This window comes from Nicotiana tabacum, chromosome 2, assembly GCF_000715075.1.
Source record: "Nicotiana tabacum cultivar K326 chromosome 2, ASM71507v2, whole genome shotgun sequence".
Lineage (NCBI taxonomy): Eukaryota > Viridiplantae > Streptophyta > Magnoliopsida > Solanales > Solanaceae > Nicotiana > Nicotiana tabacum.
Window position 1 is genome coordinate 74,670,492 of NC_134081.1, and position 19,840 is coordinate 74,690,331.

Sequence of the window (19,840 nt, forward strand, 5' to 3'; positions counted from 1 at the left end):
AAAATGGTTTTACTCTACTACAAACACAGTTTGCTCGTAAAGGGACGTCTCAACTAGTTCTTTCTGCCTCCTTTTTACCCAAGGGCTATCGCCCGTATATCCTTGTATTGTTACTCATATAGTAGCTGTCTATGCAAGCAAATATGACAAAACTCTGATAGAGAAGATGGAGAGGACCACAGACCTTTTTCAATGCATCTAACTACATATGTACTTATTCCTTTTGCTTTGTGCTAAACTGGGAAAGAAGCTAAGTTTTTTCAATATGTTTTATACATAGGAATGTAAGAAATACAAAGCTGAAAATGACGTTTCTTTTGTGGTCCAATCATAGGATGGTGTGATCCCTTTCATCTTCTGCTGAATACAACCAGAAGTTTCTTGTTCTACATGCCAACTTTCCTCTTACCATGTGTAGCTGTAACATTTCCCCTTCTTTACTCTTTTTCTGTCTAAATAGACATTTCTTGGAAGGCATAAACAAAAACTACCATCTAGACTGTCAATTTAACCATTCATACAAATACTTCCAGAGAACCTAAAATCCAGAGACCACTATCAATAGCATCTTATGAAACGGCCCAAGCCCAAATCAAAGGGTAGAGTCTGATGAGAATATTTTGGGCCATAAATTCCTGATACCACGTTAAAAGAGTTAATACGTACAAATTTACCACAGCATTTGTAGCCCAAAAGAAACATGTCCATATGATAAGAAATATCTGATTTTACCAGATGATAAATATTTAACCAGTCAAACAAAAGAGGACACAATGTCAGATAACAAAAGACACTAATATCAGAAAATTGTGCTCCATGCCTATTTTTATTTACTACTATAGCATAAAGGTCCGATGTATCATGGAAGTAGAGCCAAATGTGTTCATCCCATGGCATATTTCTGGGTCCAAGATCTAGCAGTACTCTCATACTTCACTCTATCAGTCTTGTACATGTGAGCAATCTCTGGCACTAAAGGATCATCTGGATTTGGATCAGTAAGCAAGGAGCAAATGGAAAGCAGCACCTGCAATTTCCCAGTATAATCATCGCCAAAATGTATGCATAAGGCGGAAGCTTTAGAAAGCTAAGAGGTGTGCGATACATTACCTTGGATACAGTAAGGGCAGGGCTCCATTGTTCTTTTAGGATGTCCAGACAAATACTACCATTACTGTTGATGTTTGGATGGAATACTTTGGTTTTAAAGGCAACCTACAAAATGGACAAGCCAAAATAAAGTAACGTAGAATCCAATCACTGGAACCAGGTGCCTTGAAACAAATAAAGAATGACGAAATGCGCAAGTGAACTGGCTTTTTGCTGGTATTTACTAGTAACACGATAGACCTAACAAATACGATATCACATTTACATTCGCTTATTTAGACACTCCAAGGATACTAAGGGAATCAGTTTTCCAATTTAATGGAAATTGGGTATAAATCAGTTTAAAGCAAGGACCACAAGAAGCATGTCAAGGGCAAATAAAAGAACGTGCTTATTGAACAAGGCTTGGGTTATCCTATTTTTCTAGCTATGGTTACTGCTTCTCTTTACATGCATTCTTCTCTTTACATGCTTTTTTTGAGTCGAGGGTCTACCGGAAACAACCTCTCTACTTTCACTAGGTAGGGGTAAGGTTTGCGTACGCTACCCTCCCAAACCCCACTTGTGGGCTGATTGCGTACGCTATGGGTATGTTGCTGTTGTTGCTGCTTATTGAACAAGGCCAAGGATACCTAGTCTCGAACAACCCTAGGGCCTAGGCTTCTTGAAGCCCTCACTTCTGCATTAGTCTAATACTTACCAGCGTACTACTCTATCTCAAAGTTTGTGGATGGATATCTAGACCGATCATAGTCCAAGGTCATTTCCCACTGCTAACTGGGATATGTATGGTGAGAACTATATGTACAGGAGGCTACAAAAGAAAAGTAAAATGTTCTCTATTTATATTTATAGGGAACATGGGTAAAGCTTCCTTTGTTACCATCTTGCCAAACATTCTACAGAATTTAAATTTGGGAAGTTGCTAATAGGAGAAAGAAAAATTCTACAGAAAAAAAGAAGACATAATACACGAAAGAGCCAAATCTTTCCACATAATATTTTGTCAGATTTTAAAACTACCTTTGGGGGCTTGAATGGATAATCTGGGGGAAAATGGATAGACACAAGGAAAACACCCCCAGAAAATGGGCTGTCAGATGGACCCATAATTGTAGCTTGCCAGTGGAACATATCCTCACCAACAGGACCTGCAAAGAAAGGTTGCAAACCAACTTTTTTAGTCTAAGATGATACCTAGGTTAATGTTATCCAATTTTCACAAATTCCAGAGTGAGTGCACAAAGATTACCAAGAAATTAACAGAGCCAAAAAATTGTCACCTGTTACTCGGCCCGTACGTCCCCAACCCCCAGCACAAAACAAGAAAAAAAATAGAAAGATAAAAGGAAAGCGAGAAGAAGAAGATGATAAAGTGACCAGAAAGTAATGACTATGCATCTGAGGCTAGGGGAAAAAGATATCAGATTATTTCCGAGCACTCTGATAAATGTATTCCAACACATCAAAAAAAGACAAGTTCTTAAGGAACAAGTGCAGAGGGGATAAATGACTTAGTTTGGACAGTAATAGCTCAACCAAAACATAGATTTCTTCTTTGGCTGCTCAGACATTTCAATATTCATGTTGATTCTGCTGAATGCTGCCTATGTACTGCACAGACGGCAAAAACATCCCTTCATCTGTTTCAGAATGTGCTTGGACTAAGCAGCTACTAAATGAGCTATCTAGCTGGTTGGGCATGCAACTTCAAGCTGGGGAAGTGCAGACGATTATGGAAAGGGAACTGGAAAATTTTCAAGTATCCGTGTGTACATATTGAGGTAGTTTTGGCACAGATTAAGAAGGAAATTGTAGGAAGGTTAGATCTTCTTAAGCAGAGCAGGAAAGCTAGAAGTTGTAATAGACTGATCCAAAGACTTCTTTGTAATTAGTTTTTATGATGGAGGCCCAAGTTCTCTTCACAACAATCTTCCTGGAAGGGCTGTGAGCTTAGGTGCTCTTTAGGTGTATTTGTTGCTTATGTTTGTTGGTATGGTAATATTCACAGTTACCCAAAATAAAAAGTGCAGAGGGGATATCAATAACATGGTAATAAAGAGAGATTAAGCAGCACAAGTCACATTAACATATACCTGCACTGCAAGAAGCAGGAGGGTCTTTCTGCAAGTCCTTCAGTTCCTTCTGAATCCTCTTTGAAGCCATTACGAATTTCAGAGACAGACTTCACTGCAAAAGAAATCTAAACAAATCAGTATAATGCCAAAGGAAGGTTAAATCATTAACGTATATAACAAGATATTAGCATAATATTATCGACGATGATCACACTTCCAAACTTCTTTTACAGAAGTTGAAATTATATATATATATATTATCGAAAATGATCACACTTCCAAACTTCTTTCACAGAAGTTGCAATTATATATATACTAAACAGAATAGGTGGTTTCCTTCCCAGTGCAGCTCCTGGAAGTGCAAAGGCAATCAGGCAATAACTGGTACATAATATTGGCAACCTCAGGCAAAACGACGGACAATGAAGTTCCAAACCTAAGTGACAACACTCTCCCTCCCCAATAAAAGAATTTAACCATGATTAACGGCCAAAATATTACTACAATTGACGCCAATAACAACAGAAACCGTCACATCATACTGTATCAGACGAATAAAAAACAAAACTTTGACTTGAAACAGGAGATAAAATAAATTACCATAATCAATGGCATTAAAAATAAACCCAATAACACCAAAAACAAGGCCAACCATTACATCCTACTTTGTATCACACATAAAGATCAAAACTTTGTCTTGAAACACGAAATTTGTGAAATTACAACATCTTCCTCAGAATTACACCTACAATAAGCTTTTATCTAAAAGGCATTACACTTTACACCCATGAATTAAACAACCGACAAAGCATGCATGTCAATTCCTCATAGTTTTCGATGACAGTGTTCCAAAAAGGTCAAAAAAATCCTAAAGCATTATTTGCACCTTCTGCAAGTGAACTTCAAACTAGCTCTTACTCACAAAATTCTAGAATTTAACAATAAAAACTAAAAACAAGTCCAATTTTGTCCAGGATCCTAAAAGTTCAGAATTAAAACCGCTCTTTTTTCTGTTTTGTGATGAATAAAGGAGAACCCCTAAAAATATAAATTTTTCTAACAGGACTATTTAAAACAAAACAAAAAAACACATCAATTCAACTCTCCTTATAAAAGTAGATGGTATCAGCTTGTACGAATCATCTCATAATCATGCCCTTTTATCCGTGAAATCTAACAAAGCGGTAAAATAGAACAGTGAGTAACTAATATTTTGTACACATGAAAAAGACCCCAAAAAGAAAATAGAACGTCGGCAAACATCCAAGAAATATCCACAAAATTGCAGCAAAAAGAAAAAGAACAAAACAGAAGAAATAGACCATGTAAGCACAAATAAATTAAAACAACATCGTATAACATAAGGATAAACAAGTAACAGCGGTGAAACAAAGAGAGATTGATCGATTCGAAAACGCTAATAAATCGGTAGGGTTAAAGATTGTGAAGGGTTACGAACCTTAGTGGGAGGGAGAAGAGTTGGTACGAGATTGCAAATAAAACTAGGACCTGAATATAAGCATGGAATTTTGAAGGAAAGTTAATTAATGTAGAAAAAGGTCTACTTTCTCTTTTTATATTTGGAAAAGGAAGAGTCTCCGTTAGGCGGTGGACACCTCATGCCATGCACGTGTTAATACGATGTTTTCTTGCATTTTCGTTTTCCCCTTAATTTGGATTAGTTTTTCTTTATCTTGGATTAGAAAAACTGAAAATAAAATCTCGAATCCGCTTTTCAAATCAAAATAAGTTATTTAAAACTACTCTTTTTCCAAAATATGTATTTTTGGCTCAACAATTTCAATGGTACATTGGTTTTTAAGGAATATAAAAAATATACAAAAATACATTCGTAATATGACTTAATTAAGAATAGTCATAACAGAAAGAATAAATAAAAATCATTGTTACAAATCATAAGCCGCATATGCTTAATGTGATTTATAGGTTACATTCATAAATACGATTTATAAATTGCATTTGTGGATGATGTATGAGCGAAAAACTTCATGTCATGCTTTTGACATGGTCAACGGAGATACAAGCCTTCAAAGGCTGCACAGTATTGGCATTATGACGTATCAAAAGGTCGAGGTCATGTAAAGAAGAAAAATCGACGTCGAGGTCGAGGTGACTTAATGGGAGACGAGGACAAGGACGAGCATTTGTCCTCGACGTACAGTAACAACTACTTTAGAGGTTTACATTCCCTAGAGGATATTCTAGTGATATTACTTTCTGTTGTACTATCTAGGGTTTTGTGGCTCATCTATCCTTATAAATAGAAAGAGATGTAATTCTAGGAAGGGGATTTGAACATTTTTGTAAAGAACAACATTGACATTCTCTGTCAAGATTCTCTCTTTATTGAATACATACGAAGTTTACCTATACACCATTTTCTCTCTATCTTTTTCTCTCGATCCAAGAAGAATCTGTATATTCAATTGCTTCGCATCATCCATCATTATCAGAAGGCTTAGTGGAAAATCTCACCCTTGTAGGGTGACTCTTTGTTCCATTTATTACTTAAATGTCATTTATTATCATTTATTGTTATCTTTCACATTTCTAAGCCATTATTGCTCCATTATTGCTTTAAGATTGTCATACCTAACAACATACGTTCAATATTCTTCATCAAAATATTAGATCTGCTACTTGGATATTAATATTGACTTAGATTAACCCTTTTATCTATAAATCTAATTGTATAAAAACTAAAATCTAAGTATTGGGTTATACAGTTTGGCGCCGTCTGTGGGGATTTCTTAGTCAAGCTTTTAGTTTTCATCCATATATATAACCCTCATGACTTCCTAACCTAATGTGCTGTAAAGTTATCCTTTCTTTCTGTGTACACAAGGATTCCATGGCAGGTAATCAAGGAAACAGAATCAGAGCAACATATAATATCCCGCTCAACCTCATGAGTGTCATCGACGAGGGGTATGAAACCCAAGATGAGGAGGTAACTCCCATGTCATCCCCCAGATTATGGAAGTCGACACAACTAAACTAAATGGAAAGGAGGTTTCCAAGTCCATAGGAGAGGAAGAACCACCCGGTATGAAAAAGCTCATTGAAGCCTGGCTAATCGACACTTTGGTCAGCGTAATGAGAAAGCAAGCCCATGCACGACCCTGGAAACCACAAAATCCATGCAACACATCGTAGGAACGAAGGTAACACTCGTATAATTGTTGATAGTGAAGGTGACATCATCCTCGTCGCCGTATTGAAAAGAATGGAGTAAATAAAAAATGAGAACAGGGCGCTCAAGGAACAAATGAGGGAGCACCATGAATGGGTAGACAAGATACCAGGTGCCCCCAAATTATTACAAAAAAAAAATGCCGGCAGATTTGTGGAACAACCATACAGGGAGGAAGCGATTCCTCATGCCATACCAAAAACTTTCAAGATTCCCCCGTACCTCTAAATCTACGACGGGACGATTGATCCCGTAAAAGGCAACAACCTCACCAAAGAGCAAGTGCCCTCCATCTTGTTGAAAAATTTTGGCGAAACCCTCATAGGAGGGACGTTGACATGGTATTCGCAGCTGCTAGCCTATTCCATAAAAACGTTTGAAGATATGTAAGACAAGTTCGTGACGGCGCACGCTGGGGCCAAGAAAGCCGATACGAGGGTGAATGATATCTTCGCCATCAGACAAACCCCATGAGAAGGACTGAGGGATTTCCTAGCCTGATTCAACAGGGTGAGGATGACCTTACCAAATATCTCTGAAGGAATGTCCGTAGCAGCTTTTCAAAATGGGCTAAATAGAGAAGGCTCAAAGGCGACCAAAAAGCTATTGAGTCGATTGATGAAGTACCCACCGGCTACCTAGGATGAGACCACAATGCTTACTATACCGAGGTCAGGGCAGATAACAAAGACCTCAATGGGCCAACCCGGCTACTCGCCTCGGTACAATCTGAACCCAGGAGAGAACACATGGACACTGCAAGGAGAGACCCTCTGGTACCGCGATCAAGTAGAGATCGACATCAACCTTACATCAGGGCACCCGTCTAGGCCAAGATCAGACATCCACAGAAACGATCGAGGTATGCCTCCCACTATCTTCTCATAACTTTTGTGTATCTCTTACAGAGGTGGTCTGCGCACTTGAGAAGCTCGTAACAAAAGTGAAGTGGCCACCAAAGATGAGGTCTGACCCAAGCACCAAGAAGTCTAACACATTATGTGATTTCCACCAAGACCGTGGACACAAAATGGAAGACTGCCATGCTCTAAGATTAGAGGTAGCTACCTGCTGCAGCAAGAACACCTATAAGAGTTACTCAGCGACAAAGGCAGGAACACCTTGGCAAGAGGACACGAACACCTAGGCCCACCAAAGTCGCCTTCACCCGCTCGCACTATCAACATGATTATTGGTGGCAGTGACGATGCCTAAATCAACAACATCAAGTTCACCGCTACTCACAAACTCAAGAGATCAATCACACACAAACGGTATGATGGCCTCGAAGAAAGTATCATCTTCAACGAGTCAAATGTCGACAATTTGACTTTCCCTCACAATGATGCTTTGTCATTGCTTTACGAATTCTTGATACTAATGTTAGGAGAATTATGGTAGACGACGGAAGTAGAGCGTGCATCATCCATCCTCTAGTCCTCGTACAGATGTGACTTGAGGATAAGATATTATCACTGCATTTCAATAATCGGTCTTAACAATGCAGTTGAAAGAACTTCAAGCGAGATCACAAATATGTGAGGATTTTGACTACTTATTAGCACATTTTTGCTTTTGTTTTAGTCCAAAAGTATGGTGCGGTCCGCAGAAGGATTTTTGCAGCTGCAGAAGAAAGTGCGGACCGTAGAATTCCATCTGCTACCGCAGATCAAGTGAAAAAGCGCAGCAGGAATTTGGCCAATGTACGGCCACATAACAAGGTCTGCACTAACAAATGATTCAAAGTTCAAAGAGCGTGTAAAAGACCAAGTCCTGAAGCCTTGCTGAAGTGCAGCCGCGGAAGATGTTTCTCAGCCGCAATCCAGAATTGTGCGGCTGCAGAATCCAAGATCTTGCAACTGATGGAATTGTGCGACCGCAGAACATCCCGAGGAGCATTTTTGTTAGCAAATTTTGGGCCCCTATAAATAGAGAGTTTCACATTTTTAGGTCAAGTTTCGAAGTTTGAGCTGTTGTAGCCATTACATTTTGCCATTTTAGGAAGTTTGTGATTATTTTAGTGTTTAACTCATGATTTTTTATCATTTTAATCATAGATTATGAGTTTAAGTAGCATTTCTTCTTTATTTTCTTCAATTTTCACTATGAGTAGCTAGATTTTTACTAGGGTTGTGACCCAACCCTAGTGTTTAAACCTTATGGGTACTTAATTTAATGCTTGTTTATGATTGAGTGTTGATTATTTAGCTTAGTTTATGCTTCAATTTTAGAATTAATGGTTATATTTATTCATGTCTTTTTGACTTAGTCTCTACTTGAGAAAGAGGGACCAAGTCTAGGATAACTTTGACTAACAAGAAATTGGGCTAATTGAGGGTTTGATTAGCCTAATTAAAGGGTTCAAACTAGAGATGGTGAGAACCCGACTTGAGCTCATATCAACTATTTTGTTTGATACCCATTTGGACTTGAGAAGGCCAAATTGGGCAAGATCACTCTTTGACCGAGAGGTATTGAATGAGTAATGTAGAGTTGAGAGCTATAATATACCCCAATCAATAAAAAAAGTATTAATATATTTTACCCATTAGGCGGAATACCTAGGTTATGGTCACATCCCTAGGCCTTTAAATTATTTGGAAAAATACCAAAAACACTGATTCGCTTCTAGTTTCTTTTCTTAGCTTATAATTGCTAGAGTAAAATTAGAATTAGAAATCAAAACCTTTTGTGGAAGTGTAATTTAGCTATTCATTTCGCTTTCGTCAAGTGTATACTCCTAATACCCCTAGTAACTGCCTGTGGAAATCGACCCCGACTCTTGTTGGGTACTATTCTTCCAATAATTGTTTCCACTTACTATTAAGTACGGATTGGACGTGGATCAATTGGGGCTGTTGTCGGGGAGTTAAAAATGGTGTTAGTTATATATTTGGGTTTGTTTTTAGAATATATTCTTTTCCTTCCGTGTTACTAACTTGTGTGAGAACTCTTAGGCACAACCATGGCAAACAATGAGCTCGGCAATTTGCCCTTGGGGGATTTGGATACAGAGGACGAGCAAGTAGAGGAGGTACCTTATGAACCACATGCCAATCGGAGAGGCCGGGTACCTCATGACAATGTGCCCGTTCCACCCCCACCTCCACCACGAGCGGCTCCACACCGGATATTGCCCAACGAAGGTTATGCTAGTGCAATAGTCCCTCTCCGTATTAGGGTGGGCAACTTCTAAATCACCAATGTGATGCTCACTTTGCTTAAGCAACGAGGTTTCTTCACCGGTGCTCCAACAAAAAATGCTTATAAATATTTGAAGGGGTTTGTGGACAGTTGTTGGGGGAGCAAGCAAAAAAATATCTCTGATGATGCATTGAGGCTAAGGCTTTTTCCCTTCTCTCTATGGGAGAAAGCTTTAGATTGGTTGGAACGATTGTCGAACCATTCAATTCATACTTAGAATGAGTTGGCGGAAAAGTTCATTGCTAAGTTCTTCTCTCCTGGACACATGGCTACACTTCGAGATGAGATCTTGGCATTCAAGCAAGAGCCGAATGAACCACTACACGAGATATGGGGACATTATAGAACTACAGTCAAGGAATGTCCCAACAACAATATGACGAAAAACATGATTCAACAAACCTTCTATCGTGGGATTAACATGGCCAACCAATGTGTGGTGAATCAACTAGCCGATGGGAACTTTATGACTATGCCTTATACGGAGGCGTGTGAGATTTGGGATGAGATGGCAAACACATCGTCAGCTTGGCAATCCCGGGCCATGTTCCACAAGGTGACCCGAATATGATCCACTTTCACAAAGAATTGCAAGACCATGGGCAAGCCATTGCCGAATTGACAACCACCATGTCTCAACTACCAAAGGCCCAACTAAATCAAGTGCAAACTCCAAAGCAAGTCAATGCTATGGAAGGAGTGAACATGATGGTGAACAAGAGGAGGACCAAGGGTCCACAAGTGCAAAATCGAGTGGAGAACTATGTGCAAGAAGATGGTAGCAAGATGATTCCTATAATGAACAAGAATAAGATGTGCAATATGTGAATAATTTTCAAAGGCAAAGAAACAATTTCCAATGTCCAAGCCAACAACAATGGCGACCTCAAAACAATCAAGGCAATTGGAATTCTAACAATCAAGGAAATTGTCATACAACAACAATCAAGGGAATTGTCATACAACAACAATCAAGGAAATTGGAGTGGAAACAACTAAGGAAATTGGGGAGGTAACAATCAAGGCAACTGGGGGGGGTAGGGTTTTCAAAGGCCCTCAATGTACCAACAACCAAGTAACCCACCTTCTTATCCTTCCCATGGTTCGAGTTCTTCAAACAATGAGATGGGGCATATTGAAAATATGTTCAAGCAAATAATGGAAAAGAATGCCTATTCGGATGCCCATCTTGCCTCACACAATACATCATTCCGCAACCTAGAAGTTCAAATGGGGCAAATCTCTCAAGCCTTAAATTTTCGTCCTAAGGGGCACTACCAAGTGACACGGTGGTAAACCCAAAGGATGGTAACAACACGGGGCAAGCCATGGCGGTCATCACAAGAAGTGGAAGAGGCAGGAATGCACCCACCTCAAGTGGAAGACAACTTGTTGATGATGATCAAATGATGCAAGAAGAAGAGATCCCGAACAATGTGGTGCAACCTAATGATGAAGTTCAGATTGATATTGATGATAGTGTGGAAGAGACTCAAGAGGAGGTGAACCCATCTGGGGAACACATTATTGACATACCGGAGCCGGTAATACAAAAGTTTAAGGCTTCATTGCCTAAGCCTCCACCTCTATACCCTCAAAGACTTGCCAAGCAAAATGGTGAGAATCAATTTAAGAAGTTCATTCAAATGATGAAGAGTCTCTCAATCAATGTGCCATTAGTTGAAGCTTTGGAACAAATGCCCGGTTATGCAAAGTTTATGAAGGATCTTGTGACAAAAAAGCGGTCAATGAATTTTGAGACCATCAAAGTCACTCATCAAGTGAGTGCAATTGTGCATTCAATGGATCCTAAGTTGGAGGATCCTGGCGCTTTCACGATTCCTTATACAATTAGAATTGCCGAGTTTGCTAAAGCTCTTTGTGATCTTGGGAAAGTATTAATTTGATGCCCTATTCGATTTTCAACACTTTGCGAATTGGGCAACCAAGACCCACCTCTATGAGATTGCAAATTGCCAACCGTACCATGAAGAGGCCCTTGGGAGTGATTAAAGATGTTTTGGTTCGTGTTGATAAATTTATTCTTCCGGTAGATTTTGTCATTCTAGATTGTGAGGTTGATTATGAAGTGCCAATTATTCTTGGGAGACCTTTCCTTGATACGGGTAAGACTCTTTATGATGTTGAATCCAGAGAACTCACTTTTCGGGTTGGTGATAAAAGAGTGGTATTCCATGTGTGTAATTCCATGCGGCAATCAAATAGCAATGAAGTGTGTTCTTTTATGGACTTGGTGACCGATGTTATTGTTGATGAAACAAGTGATACAATCAATGTTGGTGATATGTTGGAGGCCGTCTTGCTCAACTTTGATGATGACGAGATGGATGGCTTCATGGAATGTGTGAATTCTTTGTAAGGAATGGGGTCGTACAACTATGCACCTCGGAAATTGTCCTTGGATCTTGAAAATAGGACAACTCCTCCGACAAAGCCTTCTATTTAAGAGCCTCCTACCTTGGAGTTGAAGCCACTGGCTCCACATCTTTGGTATGAATTTCTTGGTCCTTTTTCTACTTTACATGTTATTCTTTCCTCTTGTTTGACTAACGTGCAGGTAGATTCCACATTGGCAGTGCTACAAAAGAGGAAGAAGGCTATTGGGTAGATCTTGGCGGATATTCGGGGGATAACCCTCGCTTTTTGCATGCATAAGATCAAGTTGGAGGATGGAGTCAAACCATCTATTGAACATCAAAGGACACTCAATGAGGCTATGCAAGAAGTTGCCAAGAAGGAGATTATCTAGTGGTTAGATGTCGGGGTTTTCTAGTGTCTACCCCATCTCTCATAGTTCGTGGACTTCTCTAGTTCAATGTGTCCCAAAAAAGGGGGAATGACGGTGGTCACCAATGATAAGAATGAGATGATTGCTACTAGAACGATGACCGATTGGAGGGTGTGCATGGACTATCACAAGCTCAAAAAAGTTACATGGAATGATCACTTTCCACTTTCTTTCTTAGATCAAATGCTCGATAGATTGGTCGTGCTTTCTATTTCTTTCTTGATGGGTACTTGGGCTACAACCAAATTCTCATTGCTCAAGAAGATCAAGAGAAAACAACCTTTACATTTCCCTATGGTACTTTTGCTTTCAAGCGGATGCCATTTGGGTTGTGCAATGCACCGATGACTTTTCAAAGGTGTATGGTGGCTATTTTCATGGACATGGTGGAAGACTACCTTGAAATTTTCATGGATGACTTCTCGGTGGTTGGAGATTCTTACAATGATTGTCTTGCAAATTTGGACAAAGTGTTGGCTAGATGTGAAAAAACAAATTTGGTGCTCAATTGGGAGAAATACCATTTCATGGTCGAGGAAGGTATTGTCCTAGGCCACAAAATCTCAAGGAATGAAATTGAAGTTGACAAGGCAAATATTGAGGTGATCTCTAAGCTTCCACCTCCAACTTCGGTGAAGGGTGTGCAGAGTTTCGTAGGCCACGCGGGTTTTTACCGTCACTTCATCAAAGACTTCTCCAAGGTGGTGAACCCGTTGTGCAAGCTTCTTGAGAAGGATGCTAAGTTTAACTTCAATGATGATTGTATGAGAGATTTTGAATTGTTGAACTTTAAGTTGATAACTACTCTAATCATCACCGCTCCAAATTGGAGTGTGCCTTTTGAACTCATGCGTGATGCAAGTGACGTAGCGGTTGGGGCTGTTTTGCGAAAACACATCAACAAAATTTTTCATCCGGTCTACTATGCTAGTAAGACCATGAATAGTGCCAAAGTCAACTATATCATTACGGAGAAAGAGCTCCTTGCCATTGTGTTTGCAATTGAGAAGTTCCGCCCGTACTTGATGAGTGCAAAAGTCATTGTCCATACGGATCATGCGACGATTCATTATCTTGTGAGAAAAAAGGACTCCAAAGCTCGGTTGATGATATGGGTGCTCTTGTTGCAAGAGTTTGATATTGACATCCAAGGTAGAAAAGGTAGTGTAAACCAAGTGGCGGACCACTTGTCTCGTTTGGAGGAGGAGGGGAGGCCGCATGATGGCCTTGAAATCAATGACTCCTTCCCCGATGAGCAACTCTTGGCTATTTCAATGAAAGAGATGCCATGGTTCGCGGATTTAGCAAATTTTCTTGTGTGTGGAATCATTCCGGATGAGTTCTCTTCAAGCCAAAGATGAACCATACCTTTTCCAGATTATTACGGATGTGGTGATTGGAAGATGCGTACCGGAAGAAGAGCAAGGTGAAATTCTTGGGGCTTGTCATTCTTCGCCATATGGTGGTCTCATGGAGCAAGAACGGTGGCCAAAGTGCTTTGTTGCGATTTCTATTGGCCTCTTCTTTACAAAGATGCTAGTGAGTTAGTGAAAAGATGTGATGAATATCAACATGCCGGTGGAATCTCAAAGAAAAATAAAATTCCTCTCACAACCATTTTGGAGATTGATATTTTCGATGTGTGGGGTATTGACTTCATGGGCCCTTTTGTGAGTTCTTGTGGAAACACCTACATATTGGTCGCGGTGGATTATGTGTCCAAATGGGTTAAGGTCGTTGCTTTACCCAACAATGAGGCGAGAAATGTGTTGTCTTTCTTGAAAAAGAATATTTTCACAAGGTTTGGTACTCCACGTGCAATTATAAGCGATGAGGGGTCACATTTTTGCAACAAGGCTTTCGACATTTTACTTAGCAAGTATGGTGTTACTCATAAAGTCACGACTCCCTATCACCCACAAGCTAGTGGGCAAGTGGAAGTCTCCAACCGGGAGATAAAGAGTATCTTGTCCAAAACGGTGAATGCTAATCAGACGGATTGGTCCAAGAAGCTTGATGATGCATTATGGGCTTATCGGACGACTTACAAAACACCTATCGAAATGTCGTCATACTGGTTAGTGTTCGGGAAAGCTTGTCATCTTCCGGTGGAACTAGAGAACAAGTCCATGTGGGCTCCAAAGAAGTTGAATCTTGATTGGGATGTAGCCGCTAACTTCAGGGTTACACACTTGAATGAATTGGATGAGTTCTGGTACCATGCTTATGCAAGTCCATCCTTGTACAAAGAAAAGATGAAATATCTTCATGATAAATACATTTGGAACAAAGAGTTCAAGGTGAGCGATCTTGTGTTGTTGTTTAACTCAAGGTTGAGGATGTTTCCCGAGAACCTAAAATCCAAATTGAGTGGTCCTTTTGAAATTGTGAGTGTGACACCTTTTGGTGCATTAGACTTGAAAAACAAAAAAAATAAAATATTCCGAGTCAATGGTCACCGGGTGAAGCACTACTTGGGAAAGTTTGGAGACAGCCATGCGGTGGCGGTCATTCATTTCACTTGAGGGTATTCTGCATCGTGCCGCGACGTTAAATGAGGCGCTTCTTGGGAGGCAACCCATGTTTCTTTTCCTTTTTCTTTTGTAGTTAGGTATTATTTTTTGTTCTAACTTGATTTAAAGTGTGCTACAAGGGTGAGTGTTATTTACAAGAATTGTACACAAAAATATGGCTAAGTGTTCGAGAGAGTGTGAACCGCACTTTATTTGTGCGGACCACACATTTTCATATGCCATAGCAGATGAGCATTGCGGCCGCACATTTATCTTGCGGACAATATAATTAAAATGTCAAAAATACCAACTCTCTGAAGTTTAAGCTTGTTAGTGCGAAGGTCGATCTGCGACCGCACGTAAAATGTGCGGCCGCACCCAAAAATGTGCGGACCGCAGATTGGTTTCTAAAGAATAATTGCCCAGGTTAAAAAGTGCGGACCGCACTCGTCTCTATTCCCTTCTCCTTTTGAATGATATGAATAGAACAGTAGTGCTCATTTTACTCTTTTCCCACTTTGAACAAACACTGTTGCCCTGCTAAATTTTCTTGGAGATTTTAACTATTCACACATGACACACGTAGTCACCTAGATTACTCACTCAGTGCATTCACTCAATGTAGTATGTTTCAATTTCATATTAATTTTTTAAATTAGTTTAATTTGTAGATTTGTTAGTTCTTTTTAGGCCATCCGTAATTAGAGTTCCATTGTATGTCCATGCGGGGTAGATCTGAACTGGGTTAACTTGATACATGCTCTACGGGGACTGGTTTAGTGAAATTTCATGCTTTTACAATGTTGCCATGCCTATTTGCGCAAGAAATTGAAAAAATCTTAGAATAAAAAAAGTGTCTGTTCGTAATTTTTTTGAATTCTGCAGCCGCACTTGAATTGTGCGGTCCACATATTTGCATTTTTAGACACTTATGTGAGGCACGAATCTGCGGCCGTAGGTCAAATTGTGCGGACCATTGATTTCCTCTTGCGGCCGCAGATTAGGCCTTTCTCTATCCTCATAGAGTCTTCACTTTTGAGACTCTAAGGTGCGGCCGCAAGTCAAATTGTGCAGACTGCAAATTTTATCTTGCGGCCGCAGATTGACCATTTCTCTGACATCAGAGAGTTCATATTTTTAGGGACTAAGAAGTGCGACCACAAACTCAAATGTGCAGACCGCACTTCCCATCTGCGGGTGCAAGACAAATTATGCAGAACGCAGATCCCTTATCCTACAGGAATGACTCAACTGTACAACCCCACTATCAAAAGGGAGAGGTGAATCTTCTCGGGGTCTAGGCAAAACTGCCTTGCCCCTTGGCCAGCCCAAGAAAATGAGAAAGAAAATAATAACCGGTAGAGGGAGAGGTGCAAACCTCTCCGAGTTTAGCTCCTACATCTCGTCTAGGGAAGTGTCAAAGGGTAACTCAGCCTCTGTTCAAGAGGAGCAGACGACCACACAGTCGAGGCCGCAGGGGAGATACCAGCTCAGGGATGAGCCATCTTTATCTCACAAAACCTCCGAGGGGTCATAGAGTGCTAGCCAGGCTTCTGAGCCATCAACTTGATTTTCTTAACGCCACGGTTCTTTCTAAAGATAGTTGTTGTGTGAACTGGGTGACTCGTTCCAATGATGGATGGCGTGACAACCTTCTTAAGGGAATGAATCATTTTTTGTGTTTAGGTAATAATAGTAGTAGTAATGAATAAAAAGACCTAATCAAGTCATGCTCAAAGAGTCAATCATGCTTCAATTGGTACCAACATACTTAAATACGTGCTTAGGGTTAGAGACAAGGTTTTTGAAAGAAATAGCTCTAGTTAGTGACTTTGTGACTCTTGAGTTGACTTTGGCAGTCATCGAGTGGTTTAATTGGACCATAGTGATATTTAAACTTGAATGTGATCGTTGTAGGATCTCGACTCTATACTCTTTTACAATCTAGTTGCGTGAGGGGTGAGATGAATTGTTTCTAGTCCAAGTATCCATGCAAAGGGTTTAGAACTTGCCCCGAATGTGTTTCAAGGCAAAATCTTAAGTTTTTCTTGGTTTGAGAAATGATTGTAGGCTTTCCTTGGCCCGTTTGAGCTTTCTATTGCCAACCAATGTCGTTATCCCTAGTCAACCCCTTTGAGCCTCTAGCCTTTCTCATTTGATAACCATGTTATAAGCCTCTACCCATTTTATCATGACCTTCTCTTGGCACCCGAACTTTCTTTAACACTCTTGTGAAACAAGTGGCTTAAAGCGTAAGTTTGGGGGAGAGATGAGGAATTTGAAAAAGGTATCAAGGCACAAAAAGAGAAAAGAAATGATCTCTATGAAAGAGAAGGAAAGAAAAGAACAAAAAGAAAAATGCAAAACGTGAATAAATGGAAGGGTTGATGGATTCAAAAAGAGGTAATGATCCATAGTATGAGCAATCAAAAAGGAGAAAAAGAATGAAATGAATAAGAAAGAGTGATGTTAAGTCTCTCTAGTTCCCAATGAAAAGAAAATTCTTCTAAGAATTGATAATTGTGAGCCGAGAAATGGAAGTGTGGAGTGCTTAAGGAAAGGTGTAACCACTTACCCATATGGTATCATACACTAATCCAAAAGCCTTCATTACAACCCGAAAGAAGTCCTACTTGATTTTAAACCGAGTGTGCTTACATTAGTGACGATCTACATGAGGGGCAAGCCTATGGTGCTTGAAGCCGTACTTGTGACATTCTCTTGTGAGAGACGAGTGAACCTTTCATGAACCCTAAGATTGAGTGCTAATTTCTTAAGTGAGCTTGGCAAGTGGAAAGTATATGAGGAAGAGTTTGGGGTCCACCATGACCTACATGATATAACAAGAGTCCTTGATGAGTAAAGTCAATTCTTCACGCTCAAATGTCACATTAGAACTATACGTTCATGAATATTTGACTTGTCACCTTGTTGATAATGCATGAATAATGTGGGTAATTGTTGATCCCAACTGATATGTGAATGACTCACATTTGACTCGCTGAAATGACCCTTAACTCTAGGAGGTGGGAACTAATTTATTTGCTTGCAGACAAGAAAATACTTAAGTTTGGGGGAATTGATAAGTGAGAATTTTGACTACTTATTAACACCTTTTAGCTTTTGTTTTAGTCAGAAAGTATTGATTTATGTTCCCGAAACCAATGAAAGTGTGCAAATTGCAGGAATGTTGGAAGTTTGGCCTCCCATGATGAATTCCGACTCAAAAAGGAGTGTTCTGAATCACAAGACAAAAAAGGGCAAAGAACTAAAGAAGTGCGGCCCGCAGAAGAAAGTGCGGACCGCAAAATTCAATCTGCGACCGCAGATCAAGTGAAAGAGCCCAGCAGGAATTTGTACAATGTGCGGACTGCACATGAATTGTGTAGCCATGAAAAAAGGTCTGCACTGACAAATGATTCAAAGTTTAGAGAGCGTGCAAAAGACCAAGTCCTGAAGCCTTGCTGAAGTGCGGACCGCACAAGAATTGTGCGGCCGCAGAAGATGCTTCGCAGCCGTAATCTAGAATTGTGCAGCTGCAAAATCCAAGATCTTCCAACTGAAGAAATCTGCGGACCGCACATGGAATTGTGCGGCGTAGAACCTCCCGGGGGCATTTTTGTGAGTGAATTTTGGACCACTATAAATAGACGAGTTTTACATTTTTAGGTCAAGTTTCAAAATTTGAGATGTTGTAGCCGTTACATTTTGCCATTTTAGGAAGTTTGGGACTATTTTAGTTTTTAAACATTATATTTTATAATTTTAATCTTAGATTATGAGTTTAAGTAGCATTTCTTCTTTATTTGTTTCAATTCCCACTATGTGTAGCTAGACTTTTACTAGGGTTGTGACCCTACCCTAGTGTGTAAACTTTATGGGTACTTAATTTAATGCTTGTTTATGATTTAGTGTTGATTATTTAGCTTAGTTTATGATTCAATTTTAGAATTAATGGTTATATTTATTCTTGCCTTTTTGACTTAGTCTCTACTTGAGAAAGAGGGACATAGTTTATGATAACTTGGCTAACAAGGAATTGGGCTAATTGAAGGTTTGATTAGCCTAATTAAAGGGTTCAAACTAGAGATAGTGAGAACCCGACTTGAGTTCATATCAACTATTTTGTTTGATACCCATTTGGACTTGAGAAAGCCAAATTGGGCAAAATCACTCTTTGACCGAGAGGTATTGAGTGTGTAACATAGAGTTGCGAGCTATAATACACCCCAATCAACAAAATAAGTATTAACGTATTTTACCCATTAAGTGAATACCTAGGTTATAGTCACATCCCTAGGCTTTTTAATTATTTGGAAAAACACCAAAAACATTGATTCGCTTCTAGTTTCTTTTCTTAGCTTATAATTGCTAGAGTAAAATTAGAATTAGAAATCAAAACCTTTTGTGGAAGTGAAATTTAGCTATTTCTTTCGCTTTCGTCAATTGTATACTCCTAACACCCTTAGTAACTGCCTGTGGAAATCAACCCCGACTCTTGATGGGTACTATTTTTTCAACGACCGTTTCTACTCACTATTGAGTGCAGATTGGACGTGGATTATTCACACTTCCCATCTTCGCCGGGGGAGTAACGATGGAGACCACTTTCTATATCATGGATCAGGACACCCCATACAACGCCATCGGAGGTCGACCATGGATACACCCCATGAGGGCAGTCCCCTCCAGCTTGTACCAAGTGATCAAATTCCCAACCCCTGGGGAATACTCAGCATATGAGGGGAACAACGCACATCCCGAGAATGCTATCAGATCTCCTTAGACGGTATTACAACCCAACAAAAGAAAGAAAAGTAAAAAGAAGCATAGCAATCAGCAGTGTCGATTCCCCCGTAGGTTGAAGCCAAAGACAACATCATGGACCCATAAATGGTCGAAGTTGCAGGAT

The 19,840-nt window shown here is 39.8% G+C and overlaps 1 protein-coding gene across 1 annotated transcript in view; it reads right to left on the minus strand.

The window, feature by feature from the left end:
• Positions 1–709: 709 nt before the first annotated feature.
• The window catches only part of LOC107769787 (ubiquitin-conjugating enzyme E2 28), an 85,424-nt gene continuing 66,293 nt past the window's right edge, over positions 710–19,840 (minus strand). The window contains exons 2-5 of the mRNA XM_075234483.1: positions 3,207–3,289; positions 2,134–2,261; positions 1,111–1,215; positions 710–1,027 (exon numbers count right to left, since the gene is read on the minus strand). Coding sequence (XP_075090584.1) covers positions 884–1,027; positions 1,111–1,215; positions 2,134–2,261; positions 3,207–3,276 — 447 coding nt within the window. The 5' untranslated portion in view covers positions 3,277–3,289 and the 3' untranslated portion in view covers positions 710–883. The remainder of the gene's footprint in view (positions 1,028–1,110; positions 1,216–2,133; positions 2,262–3,206; positions 3,290–19,840) is intronic.